This window comes from Cebus imitator, unplaced genomic scaffold, assembly GCF_001604975.1.
Source record: "Cebus imitator isolate Cc_AM_T3 unplaced genomic scaffold, Cebus_imitator-1.0 Scaffold325, whole genome shotgun sequence".
NCBI lineage: Eukaryota > Metazoa > Chordata > Mammalia > Primates > Cebidae > Cebus > Cebus imitator.
Window position 1 is genome coordinate 246,311 of NW_016107640.1, and position 20,303 is coordinate 266,613.

The 20,303-nt window shown below is 34.4% G+C and overlaps 1 protein-coding gene across 1 annotated transcript in view; it reads left to right on the forward strand.

Annotated features, from left to right (window-relative positions):
• WDR72 (WD repeat domain 72) overlaps window positions 1-20,303 on the forward strand; it is a 210,118-nt gene that overhangs the window by 120,117 nt on the left and 69,698 nt on the right. Inside the window, exons 15-18 of the mRNA XM_017504589.2 lie at window positions 6,049-6,866; window positions 8,457-8,548; window positions 11,913-11,992; window positions 15,562-15,757. Of these exons, the coding sequence (XP_017360078.1) occupies window positions 6,049-6,866; window positions 8,457-8,548; window positions 11,913-11,992; window positions 15,562-15,757 (1,186 nt within the window). The remainder of the gene's footprint in view (window positions 1-6,048; window positions 6,867-8,456; window positions 8,549-11,912; window positions 11,993-15,561; window positions 15,758-20,303) is intronic.

The following is a 20,303-nucleotide window of genomic DNA, read 5'->3' on the forward strand; positions in this document are numbered from 1 at the left end:
AGTAGCTGGGATTACAGGCACGCACCACCATGCCCAGCTAATTTTTTGTATTTTTAGTAGAGACGGGGTTTCACCATGTTGACCAGGATGGTCTCAATCTCTTGACCTCATGATCCACCCGCCTCGGCCTCCCTACACTTTGTTTTCTTAGGAACTGAATTATATACACAGAATTCTTTAATATTTGCATAGCTTATTAAAATATGTAATTAATTTGATAAGCACAGCTGAGAAAAGAAGGTTGAGAACAAATAGAATTGAAATTACTGGAAAGTAAATATTTCAGCTGCTATGAGTAGAATGCAGAAAGTAGAAAGCAGTATACTGGTGGTCAGAGGGACTGGAGAGCACAGAATTAATCTGATCAGTTACCTGAATGGAGGACTGTTAAGGGGATTTTTTAAAAGCCTTTTATTTTTAACTTAAAAATGAAATTAAAAATAAATAACATAACTTATTTATATTGAGGAAAATTTAGATTATGATTGCAATTAGGCACTAATTCTTTAAATGACTATGTAATGAATGAGTTTTGTTTTGTGTTTTTTGTTTTTTTTTTCTAATTAAACTGTATGGTGCACGATATGTCATCTTTTATTTCATGCTTGAATTTCTCTAAGAATAAGAAGTTTTATTCTAGAAAAGAATTTGGAGGATAATCAAGCTTTCCACAGTCCTACTTATATGCTTAACATTAAAATATTTTTCATTTGAAACATCTGAGTTCCCTCAAGTTACCTGGTTTCCTCTGCTACATCCTTATTTGTCAATGCCACTGATTATGAGTCAGAGTTCTGCTGTCACTGTTGGCATAATCCTACATATTTAACAGTATTTGCTATCTACAATTGAATTGCATCATCAGATAACTGGTTCAAGTCTAAAAGATGGGGCTGGGTCTTTATGTTATAAGGCAAGGAGTGTTTAGGTACTAATTTTATATGTGATTAGTTCATTAGTGAACGTTTTCACATTATGACGACTTTTCCTTCCTTATACAGCTCAGTGATTGTGGTGTATTGTAAAATGACTGTTTAGCTAATAAAGACCCTTGTATGTTTAAAAAATAATAAATAGAAAATATTATTTCATTCTTTGAAGAATTTAAGCGGATAATGTCATCAGTAGAATAGATTGGAAAAACACACTCGGGAATCCTAGTTGGGCTATTTGCCAGATTAGTAACTTTGAACAAGTCATTTCCCTTCTCTCTCATTTCCCCTTAGTGTAAGGAGAAAGAATCAAATTAGACAATTTCTAAATTCTCCACTCTGGAACATAAGGAAATATCTAAAATGTTTTAGCAGCTGCTGCCTATATTTCTTCACTTTGTATTTAAATATTTATATTTAAGTGTGACTGTATGAAGTCATAAAATGAGAAGATAAAGGCTGTTTTAAGCATCAGCCTTATCCAATCTATTTTATGGTTGTAGTAACTTAGGCAGGGGTCAAATATTTCATAACAAACTCAGTGGGGGATCCAAAGCCAGGAGTAAAACCAGTCTTGTTTTAACCATGTTGTCTTTCTGAATCAGGGGGAAAAGGAAGAAAAAAGCACAAGAGAAACATAGTAGGCTGAAGGAAAAGGAAAATAAAGCAATATACTTTTTTGTTCTTCAGATAAAAGTGTTAGACTTGTACTTTCACATGTATTTTTTTTTGTCTGAACAATTGGTCTTTTTTGTTTTTCCTTTTTATATGTACATTGGATTTCTTGCAGTTTGAATTTTGTGTGGTTGACTTTGGTTTTAATTATTCTGGGCTCTTGTGGGTAGTAGAAGAATAATTTCAGCCTGCCAGCCATCTGGGATTCTACTTGCAGACTTTCAGACTAAGTAGCTTTTCCCAGCCTTTCTACTTCAGACAAAGAATTCAACCCTCTCTGCCTTTGCCTACTCCCACCTGCTGTTTATAGCATTCACATGTAGATGTATCAGCATTATTTTACTCCCAGACTCTCCGAAGTTCAGAGGTTGGAATGGATTCTCCTTTAGTGCCAACCTCTTGCTTTACCAATTGTAAACAATATCTCCTCTCTTTCTTCAACCTGGGATTTCAAAAAGTAGTAAAGTGATGATTTTTGAGGAAAATACCAGAACCTTCTCTATGATCCAATTCCTGGAATTCACATGTTACAGAATTATCTGTCAGGCAATCAGATAGCATTTTATAAACAACATGTAAACCAATCACATAATATTTATATTTAGTCTTCACATTTTTGCAGTGGCATAGATAAGATGAAATACCTGTTGCATTTAATTACTTGTTCTAGACTTCTAAAAATTGCAATCAGATTGATGAATGTTCCCAAAACACTTTTGTTGAATAATGTTTTAGATATATTTTATCATTCTAAAATTAACATAATTATATTTGTATTTTTGCATTTAGCATGGTACTTTTAATAGAATTTTTGTCTGTGAAATGTATTGCATATAGGTAGCATAAAAATAAAGATTTACTACAACCTTTGGTGAACATTACTGAATATTGTGTCTGCCCAATCTATAAAATGTAAAAACTCAGAAAATACTACTGTTAGCATTTATTGTCATTTTTCTGTGTTACCTTACATCCAAAATAATTGTCATTGTTTTCAAGGCCCTTTGGTAATAAGACTTTTAACATATACTTCCTAAAGTTTCAAACAGTGATTACTGGCTGGAATTATATTTAATAATTTAATACATTAAAACATAATGATTTATATTTATAATCTAATGGACTTGTTTTTAAATGGAAACCAACTCTGTTGTATGTTAAATAAATTTGGAATAACATTTATGATTTTAAAATAATATAATCTATTCCGTTGCTTCTTAAATAAGGTAACCATATTTAGGAACAGAAATTTTGCATTTTTGCTTATGGCAGTGCACTAGGCCTATTGTGGCTGTGTGGATCACAAAATAAGAGGAGAACAAGAAATATTTCTCAAATAATTGCTATGATTTTGATTGGCCCAGAAGTTGAGGAGATCTACATGGTGAGACATAGATTATAGCTTTGAGGAAGTGAGAGTGCATAGGAGGGTAGAACTCCCTTTAGCCTGCTTAATTAAGCAGTAATCCAGAAGAAACCACAGCTATAGTTTGTGAGTAGGTGACCTCTTTGCTTAAATTCCCCTTCAAGAGTCATAACTATTCTTAGAATACATTTAGTACTCAGTAGAGTTTATACAGATTTATGTAATCTAGCTCTCATGTCTTCTGTGTAGCTCATTCTCTACATTCCCATATTCTACATGTCAGCCATTCTGAAATATTCTCAGTTGATGCTGTATGCCTATCTTCTTACCCTTCTTCTAGCCATCACTTCAGAGGTTTTCTCATATGCAGAGATCTACTAGCCAGAATCTACAGGGAACGTAAACAATTGGACAAGTAAAAAATAAATGACTCCATTAAAAATGGGAAGAGACATGAGCATACACTTCTCAAAAGAAGACATACGATTGGTCAACAAACATATGAACAAAAGCTCAACATCACTAGTCATCATACAAATGCAACTCTACAATGAGTTACCATCTCACATCAGTCAGAATGGCTATGATTAAACATCAAAAACAATAGATGCTGGTGAGGCCACAGAGTAAATGGGATACTTATACTGTGTATACTTATAAGTGGGAATGTATAAAGTGTATGCTTATACTTGGTGGCAATGTAAATTAGTTCACCTGCTGTGGAAGCAGTGTGGAGATTTCTCAAAGAATTTAAAGAACTACCATTTGACCCAGCAATCCCATTACTGGATATGTATTCAAAAGAAAATAAAGTTCTACCGAAAATACCTATGTTCTTGTATGTTCACTGCAGCACTATTCACAATAGCAAAGACATGGAATCAACCTAGGTGCCCATCAACAATGGATTGGATAAATAAAGAAAGTATGATATATTTCTTTCTTTATTTTTATTTTAGTTCTGGGATACATGTGCAGGATGTACAGGTTTGTCATATAGGCAAACATGTACCATAGTGGTTTGCTGTACCTGTCAAAACCCATCACCTAGATATTAAGGCCAACATGCATTAGCTATTTATCCTGAGGCTCTCCCTTCTCCTGCCCCCTCCACAGACAACCCCCAGTGTGTGTTTTCACCTCCCTGAGTCCAAGAATTCTCATTTTTCAGCTTCTCCTTATAAATGAGGACATGGGGTATTTGTTTTTTTGTTCCCATTAGTTTGCTGAGGATAATGGCTTTCAGCTCCATCCACTGTCCCTGCAAAGGACACATCTCATTCTTTTCTATGGCTGCATAGTATTCCATGGTGTGTATGTACCACATTCTCTGTATCCAGTCTATCATTGATGGACATTTGGGTTGATTCCATATCTTTGCTATTGTGACTAGTGCTGCAATAAACACAACACGTGCATGTGTCTTTATAATAGAATGATTTATATTCCTATGGGTATATACCCAATAATGGGATTGCTGGATCAAATGGCATTTCTGGTTCTAGGTCTTCATGGAAATGCCACACTGTCTTCCACAGTGGTTGAACGAATTTACATGTCTACCAACAGGGTAAAAGCTGTTCCTATTGTTCCACAGCCCTGCTATTATCTGTTGTTGCATGACTTTTTAATAATCACCATTCTGATTTGCATGAGATGGTATCTTATTGCAGTTTGGATTTGCCTTTCTCTAATCATCAGTGATTATGAGCTTTTTTTCATAAGTTTGTTGGCCACATGAATGTCTTCTGTTGAGAAGTGTCTGTTCATGTCCTTTTTCTTACTTTTTAATGGGGTTGTTTGTTTTCTTCTTGTAAATTTGTTTAAGTTCCTTATAGATTCTGGATATTAGACCTTTGTCAGATCGATAGATTGCAAAAAAATTTCTCCCATTCTATAGGTTGTGTCTTCACTTTGATGATATAGTTTAAAAAAAAATATTTCCATAGGTTATTGGGGAACAGGTGGTGTTTGGTTACATAATTAAGTGCTTTAGTAGTGATTTGTGAGATTTTGGTGCACCCATCATGCAAGCAGTATACATTGCACATAATTTGTAGTATTTTATCCCTCATCCCCTCCCCACCATTTCCCCCTGAGTCCCCAAAGTCCATTGTGTCATTCTTTTTTTTTTTTGAGACGTAGTTTCTCTCTTGTTACCCAGGCTGGAGTGCAATGGCGCGATCTCGACTCACCGCAACCTCCACCTCCCGGGTTCAGGCAATTCTCCTTCCCCAGCCTCCTGAGTTGCTGGGATTACAGGCACACGCCACCATGCCCAGCTAATTTTTTGTATTTTTAGTAGAGATGGGGTTTCACCATGTTGACCAGGATGGTCTCGATCTCTTGACCTCGTGATCCACCCGCCTTGGCCTTCCACAGTGCTGGGATTACAGGCTTGAGCCACCGCGCCCGGCCCTCATTATGTCATTCTTATGCCTTTGCATTCTTATAGTTTAGCTCCCACTTACGAGTGAGAACATACAATATTTGGTTTTCCATTCCTGAGTTACTTAACTTAGAATAATACTCATCAATCTCACCTAGGTCACTGTGAATGCCATTAATTCATTCCTTTTTATAGTAGAGTAGTATCTTATCATGTATATCATATGGTATGATAGAATACATACCCTATGTGGTATATGATATATATATATACCAGTTTCTTCATGCACTTGTTGACTGGTGGACATTTGGGTTGGTTCCACATTTTTGCAATTGCAAATTGTACTGCTGTAATCATAGATGTGCAAGTATTTTTTTTTCATATAATGTGCAAGTATTTTTTTTCATATAATGTGAGAGTGTATATTAAAGGACGTTAATCTAGTGCCATCTTATACCAGCGACATAATTCATTTTATTTAAAGGAAAAATAAAACGTAGGAAAATAGAAGTTTTCAAAGGATGTTAGAATGTATTTAGAGAGGAATTTTTAAAGCTAAGACAAAAAGTTTGAAATTATCTGCCTTTATCTGTGCTGCAATTTAATACTTTTTTAAAAATCATGGAATATTTAATGAAATGACTTAATAAACAAGAACTTTGACACAAATATTTTTATCCCCTTAGGTTGCTGATGCCAAATTTTTCCCAAGACCTTTCAGTGTCTTGCCTGTGAAAATAAAATGGAGTAACGTAGGCTTTCATATTCTTCTATTTGATCTGGAAAACCTTGTTGAACTTTTGCTACCAACTCCACTCAGTGATGTTGACTCTTCCAGTTCATTCTATGGTGGTGAGGTCCTGAGAAGAGTCAAGAGCACGGTGGAGAAGAAGACACTGACACTGAGAAAAAGTAAAACTGCCTGTGGTCCTCTCTCAGCAGAGGCACAAGCCAAGCCTACTTCTGAAAGCCTGGCCCAAGGAGATAACACCATCAAATTTTCAGAAGAAAATGATGTCATTAAAAGGCAGAAGAAAATGAAGATCTCCAAAAAAATGCAGCCTAAGCCATCAAGAAAAGCAGATGCCAGTCTCACAATAGACACAGCTAAATTGCTTCTGTCTTGCCTTTTGCCATGGGGAGTGGATGAAGATTTAGATTATCTTTGTATTAAGCACCTCAATATTTTAAAGCTTCAGGGTCCCGTTTCTTTGGGACTTGCTTCAAATGAAGCTTATTTCTCACTGATGTTGCCAGCTTGGGATTTATGCAATACTGAAATGATAAAAGACTGTTCAGGAGTAAATTTATTTTCCAGGAAAGTGTTGGACTTGTCAAATAAATACACGGCCACTCTTCCAAATCAGGTTGGAATTCCAAGAGGACTGGACAATAATTGTGATTTTTTACAAGAGTCAAACATTATAGTTTATTTGTTGAGCAGACTATTTTTAGTTAATAAGTTAGTTAACATGCCTTTAGAATTGGCATGTAGAGTTGGCAGGTAAGACATACCTAGAGATTTTGACAATTCTAATTTATGACATTAAAAATTATTATTTGCTACATTCAGCTCTTTAACATTTCTCCCTTTTTTCCAGTGGGGGGTAAATATGCAACAATTTCTTGTTTTAAAACACATTTAAGAGTATCTCCCTTTTAATTGTTTGGAATTGGAGTATAATTTGGCAATAAATCTATATGATTAAAAATTCACTTATTCAACAGATATTTATTGTTCTCATAATATGTGCCAAGAAGGTCATAGTATGAGATGTTAAATGAGTTGATAGATAGATACATGTATACATAAACACACATACATCTTGAAATCCATTATACATGGTGTGAATTAAGTGTGAACAAAAACATTTATGTAAATACTTATGATAATATATATTTTATATCATCAGGAAAGGAAAAATTTGAAAATTTCATACCTCAAATTTTACCATTTATTTTATATTTTGACATATTAAAATAGAAGATACTTTTTAGTAATTCATTTATACGTAGTACAGTTTAGAAGTAACTGTTTTTAGTTTAGAGATTACACTAACGACGTGGCTTTGGGCTAGTCACTTCGCTTTTCTGGGCCTAACTTTCCTCATTTACAAAATGAGGTGGGTGGTGCAGGTGATTGTCAAATTCTTAAAAGCTTAGGCTACTAACCAGTTTGATGTATTGGCCTAATCATAATCCCACAGAGCAGACGAGGGACTTAGTTGTTTGCCAGAGGTTTTCATTCTAACTTTATTCCTGATACAGATTACAGGATGGAAATGATGTGTCTGATGTCAGTGTACTTTAGGAAAGCTTACAGACTTTTGGTATACCTTTCATCATATAGCCTTTCAAATGTTGTCACCCATCAGTTGACTGTTTAAAGAATTCTTCATTGAAACAAATTATAGAATGAAGGTGTCAGGATTAGAGATAGCTTCTCTACTGCAGCCACTCCCAATTTGATCTGGCTGTCAGCCCAGATATTATTTTTTGATAAATCAAAATAATGTATATTGGATTTGCCACACTAAATCCTTCCAACAAATTTGACCATTTCACAAAGATTTTACTGTAGTTGTGAAGGCTCAGAAATCCTTGTACGCTTAACAACTGGGTGCATGATTTAACTGAATTTTAAGGAAATAATTGCCTACCTATGAGAATATCCCTGACAATTTTGGAAGATTCCTATGATTGGAACACTGACCTAGGATAAAATCTACTTTTGTAAGGCTCAAATGTTACCTAAGGAGAATTCTTTTGCAGATGTCGACCTATTAGGGTTTTTTAATTGTTGCATTAGTCAGTAGTCATGTGACTTAAAATAGCAAAGCCTCTCCTGTAAATGTAGGTCACAGATAATTCTGGCAAACTAAGATTTGTAAGTCAATTGGGATTAGTATTTTAGGTGGGAATAAAGTGAGGAAATCAGATTCATAAAAGAAATTGGCGTGAAAGGTATTGCTAAAAATAATCTGTATTCAATTTCCAAATTTGCTCAAGTGGTCACGTACCCATACCTTTGATTTATTTCTTCAAAGAATTTTTCATATTTTTAGTAATACACTGTCAATCTTTTTTTCAACAGTTCTTTCAGAATGGAATGTGTACATAATAAGGTGAGAAGTGCTGGGAATGACATTTTAAATATGTCAAGCTTCTACAGTTGCTCACGAAATGGTAAGGGAGTTACCAATACAGATATGATCTGATTTTTTTTCCTATGAAAGGAAATAACTAGTCTTTCTATATCTGGTTAGCAATGTCAAAATAAATAACATTTATAAAACATAGATTTTATCTATGTTTGTGATTATACTAGCTGTGTGGCTTTAGGCTAGCCACTTAGCTTTTCTGGGCCTTACTTTCCTCATTTAGAAAATGAGATGGGTGACATTTATATAATATTTAAAACCATAGATATACCATTATATAAATTTAAAACATAGATATAAGACTTTAACATTTATAAAGCATAGATTTCAAATGATCTTTGAAATGACTAAACATTTGAAACCTTTCAGCAAAGGAAGTACTTAGATGTTAAATTATTCTGTGTTTTATTGGAAAGTGTATTGCATCACTATCTTACCAAATAAATGATTATTAGATAATTTTCTTGCAATTTCAGAAGGTTGTATTCTTCTCAGTAACAACTTCAGTGTTTAATTTTTCTCTTGTTTCCTCATGGAAATTTATCTCCCAAACCTGCCTTTCCAAGTTTGGGGCATCTCAGTAAACAACAGTTCTATTCTTCCAATTGCCAATGGCACAAGCCAAGAACTTTGGGATCATTTTTTAACTTTCCCTTTCTCTCATACCCCACATCCAATCTGTTGATAATTGTGTCACTTCTACCTTCAGAATGTATCCCAGAATCTGACTGCTTCTCACCCCCTACACCAGCAGCTCCAGCCTCCTCAGCCTCCCTTTCCCTCACCCTCACCCCTGTGAGCACTCATCCTGCCTTGCCTGGATGACTGCGGGAGGCTCCTGATCACCTCTCTGCTCCTGTTCTTGGCTCCTGCGCTATGTTCCCAACCAACCAGCAGGAATGGTTATTCAGGACTAAGTCAGAACCTCACGTTTCTATGTACGATCTTTCAGTGGCTTCTGTTTCACTTAAAATAAAAGCCACCATCCTTACTATAGCACACAAAATGCTAAACGATGTGGCCACTCTATGTCATCACATACACACCGCCATCCAACCTTATCTCTTAGTGTTCACCCCCTACTCTTAAAAAAAAAAAAGAGTATGTTTAAGTGAGCGTGTATTAATAGCTTCCAATTTTCTAGTGCTTAGTATGTTCCAAGAATATGGTTTCACATATATTATCTCATTTAATGTAAAAAGAACCTTGCACAGTAGAAGGCAGCATCTGTGTTTTACCCTCAAAAAAATGGAGGTCAAGGAAGTTAGATGACTCATAGGCAAACAGCTATTCAGTAGACGGCCCTGCATGCCAATCCAAATCTGATTTCTAACCCCATTTCCTGTCTACTGCGTCAGGCCACTTCTCACATTTATGATTACAGACACTGTTCCCTCTAAATGGCCCCAGTCTGGGTTGCCTCCTTTCTCCGCAGGTAGTCACCCTTCTTGGGGTTAGCTATCCAGTTTCCTTTCACTTTTTTAGCACTGGTAACTGGGAAGGTGATTGGAATTTAATATTCAGTATAAGTGTTTCTGCAAAGACAGGATTACTAACCACAATCAAGAAGGCCTCTGCTTTTCCTGTGGCTGCCCCAGTCAAACAGTCTAAGCAACCACTGTTAGCATAGAATCATCTCTCTGAAATTTACATTGGCATTTATAGCATTTAAAATTCAGATAAGGACTAGGGAAACACGTTTTTCAAAAAAATCATAGGAAGAAGAAAGATTAAAAATAAAAGGAAGTATTGAGTTCATGGTATTAATTTTATAAAGCCAAATCCTGAAGAATAAAATAACACTCTGAAGTGCTCATCTAAAAGATTAATAGGAACCAGCATTCACTTCTGTCAGCAGGAATGGTGACTGAATAATATTGGTAAGCCTGGGATATTTTCTTTTTATCTTTACCCCTCAAGTTGCAATTAATTCTTTAGCTTGCTGATATTGCCAAGACAAGTTGGTTCTCATTTCCATCACATATTAAAATTTTAACATCACATTAAAGTGTGCTGTGAAGTACCCCATGATGCTAGTAAGTAGTTACAGTTGAGACCAATACTTAGCTTTGATGGTTGAGTCACAAGGTCAACAAAGTAGGAGAGGGAGGAAAAAAGGAGATCAAAAGAAAATCTTCCCGTACCCTCTGTGTTCAAGAAGAAATGGAAAACATATCAAAATTATAATCTTCTACCATGCTTACATGTTTTATATACTGTTCCTGGTCATTTTACATTTATATTAAATGCTCCATTAGGAAAAAATAATATAAATAATTGGTCAGAAGTTTCTTATATATTACTTTCATGTTCTCAAATTACATTGTATACAGTACCTTCTGTTACATTTTCCTTGACGAGTAATGTGGTAAATATATATTCATATGTAGATCCGTATCTCACATATTAATATAAAATAGTGATTTGATGAAAAGTTTATCAGACAAATGCTAATTTAAATCGTTGACACCACAATGTCAAACATATATCAATATATTAATTTAAATAGACAATTATAGTAACAACTTTTCCGTTTGCACAGGCCCTTACCATTCTTCCCTATCTCACTCTGACAATCTGGCACTTAGATAACAGACTTTAGCCATCAGAAAGCCTTATATCATCGATTGTTCATTATGATTATATGTACATTTTCAATGAATAAAAAGGCGCTTATTAAGTGCTTTTTTTGTGTAGGGAACTGCTGGACACTCTATGAATCAATTTACATAGACCAAGCTCTGGCTCATTCTTAAAATTTCACACTGAACATTAAAGCAAATAGATAGCAAGGACATTGGAGAGAGCAAACAGAAAAGAAACAATGTGTAACAGAATGAGTCAAATTAAAACATTAGTGCTCTACCTATTAATCAGCGTGGTATAGCTGGGTAAGGACAAATTTAAAAAAAGGTCTTTTATTTTGATTTTACATGTGATACAGAGTAATTCACGGCAGAGTAGAATTTCAGAATTTGTATGAGTAAGGAATTGTAAGATTTGGTGATCTGTCTTGGGTCAGCAAAATGAACAAAAGTGTGTCTAAGCTGTAAAAATGAATTTGATTTGATGTGAATATGTGCTATATAATTGTTAAAATTACACGTGTGTGTGTGTGTGTGTGTGTGTGTGTGTGTGTAAATGTACACAAATGGATCTTGACTCTGGCTGTACATGTGCATCATCTGCAGTACTTTTGCAAAGCATTAATGCCTGCCTCACCTCTACCACAGGATCTGTAAAATAAAAATCTCTGGAAGATTGAACCTGGCCACTGGCGTTTATAAAAAAACAAAGCTTCCCAGGTGATTCTAATATGCAGCCCATGTTAAGAGCCATTATCCATTTTTAATACTCTCAAGATATAAATGTGTTCTGTGTGTTTCTAGGAAAGAATGCATCTCATGTACCTGAAGCTGACCTTTCACTTTTGAAGCTAATTTCCTGTTGGAGAGACCAGTCTGTGCAGGTATGATATAATTCACATTCATGAAGTTATTGGAAGAGTTCTTTTTTGCTGCTGTGGTTCATGGATACCCCCCTCTATCTGAAAATACAAAGACATGAAAGGCCAGCATGAGTAGAGTGTTGGGGAAAATGTTTTTATAACAAAAACACTAGACATTGGAAGAAACAAACAGAACACATGGGTTCTTATGCATCTTCATGATGCTGTATACTATTTTACAGTATTTTGCTCTTCCAAGGTGTCAATGGAGTACCACTAAAATTTTTAGCTTGCCTATGACTCAGTAATACTTTTAGTTGATAAGCATATATCCCAGATTCGTAGCTGACTCTTTCTAGTCAATGAGTTTGTAAACCTTATTTTTAATCTCTGCACATTGCCTCATAAAAGAATATGATTCTTTTATATCTTGTATATCTACCTTTTGGAAGAAATTTATTTATATACATTGGGAAGACGGTTTTATAGCCATAGAGCTCAATTCTAGCTCATTATTAAAATTACAAAGTTATATAAAATGCCATATAAATATTTTATATTTTGTTGGAGAAAATTCTATTTTTATTGACTACCTGTAAAATCTATCTACTACATTTATAGAGAAAGACTCAAATATTGATAGTTATAAACTATCAATAAATTATACTTTCCACAGTTTATTTTTGAATGTCTACAAATCTATTTCAATTCCTCTAGTATTTATTTAGTGCCTAATCTAGTCCAGATACTATAATACCATTATTATATACTTAGAAGATACAGCCTACCTCTCATCTCACACTGAGTTTAAATGTATGTTTTGAATTTCTTTCCAATAGGATTGCATTCAATATTCACTTTAACTGTTGTGGCACTGAGTACCCTAGTCATCATGGTTAATATATTTTATTCTATTGTTATTTCTGTTCCTCTAGTTTTTTGATGATATTCATATTATTATTCTTATAATATGCATTTTTGGTGACAACTATGTTAAAAAAAAAACAACAGCAGTTAAAGTGAAGTCATGACATGTAAATCAAATAATTAGAAATGTTATGTGAAACTGCAAAAATTCCTGTATATTTTTAAGAAAGAATCATTGTCCAAGTTGTATAGGATATTATATTCAGTGGGAGACATGACATTTTAGATCACATTGTGGGCATGTCTCTGGGGTGATAAGCATCCCAGGATGGGAGGACAGCCATAAGCCCAGTGAAGGCAAACTACCCATTCTACGGGATATGACATAGTCTGGACACCTTGTAGGTCTTAGGATGTCCTCCAATATCCTCCTTAATTTATAAGTATAGAAAGAGCGATTTCAATGCAGTATTCTGTTATTGAAAGCTCTCATCCTAATTTCTCTCAGTATCACAGACTTAGAACATGAAGAGTCAGAGAAGTTCGTGACTTGTCAAAGGTTGGATTTGTAGTAACTGTCATAGTTGAATTGGAAACGCAAACCTTTTCATTTATAAACCCGAGTTCTTTCTACCACATCAGCTGCATCATGGAACCAATGCTATCAAATAACATATATGACAAAGTTAAAATGAAATTAGTTTACTGTTACAAAATTGTTCATAATGAATAAATAATACAGTGTATCCCATCATTGTGATATACATAAATTAGCATGGTTTACCGATATATTTATATAGCAATGTATGTTAGAAGATACATATATGATAGTTAAGAGATTAACATATGTTTCATCACATATCTATATATCAGAACTGGTATATATATACCAGCTCTGTCACTAAGGCTGGAGTGCAGCGTTGCAATCTGGGCTCACTGCAACCTCTGCCTCCTGGGTTCAAGCAATCCTCCTCTATCAGCCTCCTGAGTAGCTGGGACTACAGGTACACACCACTGAGCCTGGCTAATTTTTGCATTTTTTGTAGAGATGGGGTTTCACCATGTCATACAGGTTTGTCTCATATGGTAGATACAAATGGGCATTATTCACCAGCATCATGATATGCTAAGTATATCTTAGATTAATGGCATATAACTGATACTCTGATGTTAAATATCTCATTACATGATATTCATGAGTAAGCACCATTCACTTGTATTGGACTAGGCAGTACTACAGGTTAGTATGCACGGTATACAACAGTGATATTCTACCATTCATAAGCCTTTTTCACTCCTTAATCAAACATATGAGTTTGGGCTGGACAAGGACTGGAGATAATCAGCAATCAGGAATCTGCTCCAGTATTCTCAGGAAGCTTCCTATGTTTAAAAGTAAGAGGCCAGCTTCTCTGCCCCAGCAAATATCTGCCAACATAATAAGCTCCCTGCATGTCCCTAGAACCTGAAGGTCTCACATGCTACCATGACATACAAAAGAGACTGAATAAATGTTTACATAAATATATGTTCAGTTTTTGGCCAAACCATCTCTAGGTCACCACTCTCAATGTGGTCCCATATCCCTAGATCTAGACATGCTTATGTGTAGACTGGGAGTAATGGACAGAGGCAGTGGCAATTGTGGAACATGGGTCAGTTTGACAGAGGACAGACTTCTGAGGGGAAATATATATGATGTGGCACTGGAATGTGGCTAGATGAAAGGCACTGGGATGTAGCTATATGAAAGGTTTAACTGTTGGCCAGAGAAGGGTAATGGGAAGATGTCTCCAGTTTGTCTGTATCAGCAGTGTCCTTTCTTTTCTCTCCCTAATTCAGCTCCTGGCCTTCCTTGGGCTCTACCTAACTGCTAGATCTTACCTCATCTTTTATCAGGAAGAGGTCTAGGAAACTGTCCCTAGCTTTGCACTGAGAGCTGAGAATATAGAATCTTGAGTGGACATGGACTTCAAAAAACATAGAATCAGGAATCAGAAGGTCTGACCACCAAGTGTGTGTAACCTAGAAGTGTCATCCCCCAGATTCTTCATTTTAAAAATGAAGCATTTGGTTAGGTGTCCTATGGCAAGCGTTCCTTTCCCCCTCCTTCCAACCACAGGTCTTTGACTGGGCATTCACAGCAAGTGGAAGACATGACTCGCAATACTTTAATCTATGTAAAACCACATAGGCATACACACAGTTTAGTAAGATTTATTATTAAAGTTATTTCTTTAATTTCCTGTATTAGACATAGTTTAAAGGCAGTGTTTTTAGTTAAATAATGCTTTGGAGCTAGATGTAGCTTGAGGATCTAACCTTGAGAATCTAAAGATCAATAGAATAAATTCAAATGAATTTTCTTTATCTTCTGGTGCAAATGAAAATAGGAAAAATAATTGAAAACTCCTTTTTGTCTCATAGTATAATGGTTAGCATTCTGGACTTTCAAAATGCCTCCTAAGTATCCTTCTAGAATCTCTTGTATTGCAAAAAAAAAAAAACAATATGAGAGTCTGGGTACCAGTTGTTGCTCCCCATATTTCAGTTGTTGTTGCTCCCCATATTTCAGTTGTTGTGGATGCTAATTCTAGAAGAATGGAAAGTTACTGTTTATGGAAACCTGCTCAAATTTAAATTCAAGGCTTTGGATTTTTTGCAACATACACAAGCATTTCTAATAATAGTAAAAATAATTCATTTAAAAAAATACTTTACAGGTAACTGAAGCAATACAGGCTGTTCTCTTGGCAGAAGTTCAACAACACATGAAGAGTTTGGGACAGATACCAGTCAATAGTCAACCAGTGTCCGGGGCAGAGAATGGTAACTGTGAAATGAAGCAGATGCTTCCAAGGTTGGAATGGACAGAGGAACTAGAGTTACAGTGTATTAGAAACACTTTGCCTCTGCAAAGTAAGTACAAACTTGATTGGCATGCTTTTTCAACGGAACTTAACTACTAGAGACAATCTCCAACTTATGGTGGCGCAACTTAACGATTTTCAATTATATTATGGTACAAAAGTGATAGACATTCACTAGTCTCCTTGACTTAAGATGGGTTATGTGCAGATAAACCCATTGTAAGTTGAAAAGATCATAGGGTAGGTTTATGCAGGAGTAACACCATCATAACTTGAGCAGCATCTGTACTTAGAGTGTTGAAAATGTAAGTTCACCGTGTATCGTTTCTGCAAGAGCCGAGCCAAGTGCCCTGTTTCTGACCTATTTTGCTATCAATTTCATCTTACAATTGTCAAGTCTTTAAAGAAGTTTTAGATCCTATTATAATCATAAATATTTGCTAGAAGAACAGCTTGTATTATTTACAATAATGTTTTGAAGTTAAGCAATTAAAAGTGAAAGCAGAATTAACAGCAATGGCTTAATAAGATCTATATTATAGGAATACCCTAATCATAATGGGTAAATTTGTTTTTACTTTGTACCTTGATAAAAGTCATGTACCAATTTTTCTTTTCTGGGCGTAAGAAGTATCATAAAAAATTAAACTGTTTTTAATACTTGGATCATTTGATTTTATAACAAACTTCATCACTGTCACTTCCTAATGATAATGTTTATGTTTTAGGGCCAGCAAGTGAGTCTAAAATTATGTTATAAAATGTTCCCTGATTTTTATTGGACTGTTAGCTGTTATCTAAAAAGTAAAATAAAAACTGTAAAAAAAAGTACAACTTTAATTTTCAACTTATCAGTAAGCTTTTGATGAATACATTAAGTTATAATATGATTAAATGTCAGGAAAACATGTTATAAATTTGCATATTACAGGCAGTTAAACTGCCAAGTACTTCCACTCTCACAAAGGGTTTTCTTTTAATTTATTCAGGACTATGAGCAATGTTAGTATATATAAAATGTTAAATTTTAAAACAGGCATTATTCGTGGAAATACTTAATGATTTCTTCTCATTGTTTTTATGAGATTACTAATTGGACAGTGTTATGTAGAGAGAGATAAAAAGGTGTATTTAGCAAAGGGAAGAGATCAAAACAGGGAGAATATGTTTTAGTGCCAGAACAGTTACTGATGATGGTAAATTGAATTAATAATTTGATAAAGCTAGATGGTTATTTTAAGTCATTTGCATGTTTGTTTTCCAAAATTAGCTTTAATTAGATCCAGTAAATTTGCTTCTGTGAAGAAGCTTCTGTTTCATCATATCACACAATTATAGTTGTATTACATATTTTAAGCAAGAAGTAGAAAAATTAATTTTTAATTAATTTTGAGTGACTAGAGTTGCATTTTTGATACATATGGAGGGCCGCCCGTAGGGTCATTGATAAGTTTCTTCCAACTCTCCCAAGACAGGTAGTGTTATATGTTCATCATGTATTAACTCAGTAGATGTCATTTCTGAATTTTCTCCTGAATCTTGAGAGCCTACCTTCTTCATTGGCCCAGAGCCCCATTTTCTGGGCAAGAAATTTCTGGTCAGCTATCAAAATGAAACTTTAGGTGAATTTTCTGTCACTTGGCTTACTCATATTTGAGGTTTCACCAGATTGCACCCAATTCTGTCCCAGTATATTCTTAGATATAAGTATACTAGCTAGGTGCCTGCAGTTCCAGCTACTTGGGAGGCTGAGTTGGGAGGATGGTTTGAGCCTAGGAGTTTGAGTTCAGCCTGGGCAACATGGCCAGACCGCATGTTTAAAGAAAGAACTGTTGCTACTATAGAATTTAGTCTTATTATGACTAAAGATATTTTGATTAAAGTGTGGTATTTACTCTCTTTTGATTAATTATTGAATGGTTCTTTCTTTACCTATGGTAAAAGAAAATTTGGGGTTAATTTGTAATAATAACCAGAACACCAAAATATTACAGCTACTTTATATATGGGTGGATAAAATCCAGAATACTTTAAAAGAACAAGAACACAGTCACAAAATACTGGGCATATATTATTCAGAAATATTAGCTGCAGGAAAATATTAACTACCATTGCAATTAAATGGGAGACACATAAAATACATTGAAGAGGGAACTATCTAAGTAGTATCATATTTAATATAATTATTGCCCTTTGTGAGAAAACGTTAAAAAAAAAAAAACTATTCACAAGTACTTAGTAAAACTACAGGAAATGTTTTTAGAATTCATTACAGTGGTATGTCCTGCCTTACTTGGTAGGATTTTTTTTTTTTTTTTTTTTTTTTTTTTTTTTTTTTTTTTTTTTTTTTTTTTTTTTTTTTTTTTTTTTTTTTTTTTTTCGAGGCAGGCTCTGTCACCCAGTCTGGAGTGCAGTGGCATAATCATAGCTCACTGCAACTTCCACCTCTTGGGCTCAAGCGATTCTCCTGCATCAGCTGCTTGAGTAGCTGGAACTACAAGCAAGCACCACCATGCTAAGCTAGTTTTGTTTGTTTGTTTGTTTTTTAATTTTACTTTTAGTACAGATGGGATATGCCATGTTGCCCAGGCTGGTTGATAGAATTTTTTAGAAAACGGAACCAGAAAACTGTTTTCATTATTTGTAATGTCCTGAGACAATATGTAATATGATGATATCGGTGCTATTCAATGGGTGTGGTAATTCCTCAAATTTCATAGGCAGATTTACTTAGCCTAATCATTGCAACATATGTCATTTTGCAAAATATTCTTAAGAAAAATTGTATATGTTGTTTAATTTTATCAACTCTTTGCTTATTTGTCACCTGTGAGCTCCTGTCCCTCCCCATGTTTCTTAATTTCTTTTTATCCTTTCTTGTTTTTCTTAGTGGTACATGTTATTTATAAATCCTTTGGAAACTAAAAGATGATTGTTTTGCTATGTATAGATATTCAAACTTACTTCTTTTATGCTAAATGTATTATACTTGATTTATTAGGATTATAGTAATATGGCAATAAGTCACAAGGAAAAATAATAATTATTAAGTTTTTAATGTATTTCAGTGCTGTGCTAAGTACCTTATAAAATTTAGTTCATCATTTCCTTTAATTCTGACACAATCTACATGAACCCTAAGAACCTTCTTCTGACATTTACTTCTTTGTATAAAGGACTTTACCATTTTGAAAATGTTCACGTTCATTGAAGTGAAATTTCAAAGTACAACTGAAAAGAACTATACTCTGAGAAAAAGAGATTCCCAGGATGCTTGCTTGGTTTGTCCTGAAAAATTACTTTTTTTTTTTTTTTTAGTTTACATACTAATTTTCTATTTTTTATCATGCATATTAAAATAGTGTTGAAATAAATTTTTTAAAATAAGTTTATCACCACAGCAGCTATCTTTTTTTTTCTTTCAAACAGTGCCTCTGTCACTTTCTTTCTGTCACTGAGGCTGAGGTGCAGTGGCATGATCTTGGCTCACTGCAGCCTCAGCCTTCCCAGCTCAGGTGATCCTCCCACCTGTCTCCTAAGTAGCTGGGACTACAAACAGATACCACCACACCTGGCTAATTTTTGTATTTTTTTGTATAGATGGGGTTTCACCATGTTACCCAGGCTGATCTCAAACTCCCGAGCTCCAGCAATCTGCCCATCTTGCCATTCAAACTACCTTAAATGCCACCAGTGGTATACATCTTACTATTTGAGACATACTTCCTATTACTACTCCCTTTTCAAAATGAATAAACTAAGACTTAAGAGAGGCTATGTGTCTTGCCTACAGTCACAGAACTGCTAAGAACAGGAAAGCAAACCCAGATATAATCTTAAATACTGTGCTGTTATCTACATTTTTCCATACTTGCAGCATGGAAGAAATTTGCCTGAAATCAGATTGATCTAAACATTGAATAATTTATTAAGTGTTTTTCTTATATTTTTATTCTTTTCTCATAAATCATGCTTTCTCTTACCAAAGGAAATAGAGTATTTAATTATTGCCACCTCATAATAAAGAAAATCACCAGGTGTCTAGAACTGATTGTAGGGATGTGTCTAGAAAGCAATGGAAATCCAATGAAGTGAGAGCTAAAGCATAATGTATATTTAAAGTTTATAATTTTGTCTTATTTTTCAGTTTTTTATCTCTTAACTTCACAGCGTATATTTCATTTGAAGTCTTAATATTTGTGTATCTGTGTTTTATAGGAAAGTGGTAGATTTTATCTAAGTTTACATTTTTATAATTACATTGCTATCTTACTTGAATCTCTTCAATAAGAACATATACAATTAACACTTACATTTTAGGTTTAGATTCATTGCTTTAAATACAGCAATAGTTTCTATTATTAAATTGCATTTGAAAGTTATTTCCCTTTACTTTCTTTTGAATGTTATTTGGATTTGTTGTTAAACAAGTGCTCTAAATTGTTCCATTAAATAAATTGGTTGAACTAGAAATGGAGACTTTGTAGATAAAACTGTCACCTTGAAATTATTGTCTGAATTTAAATTTCATGCTAAACTGTGTCATTGTGAAACTGATGCATCAAATATGGGTATTGCAAATAATCTTTATTGCA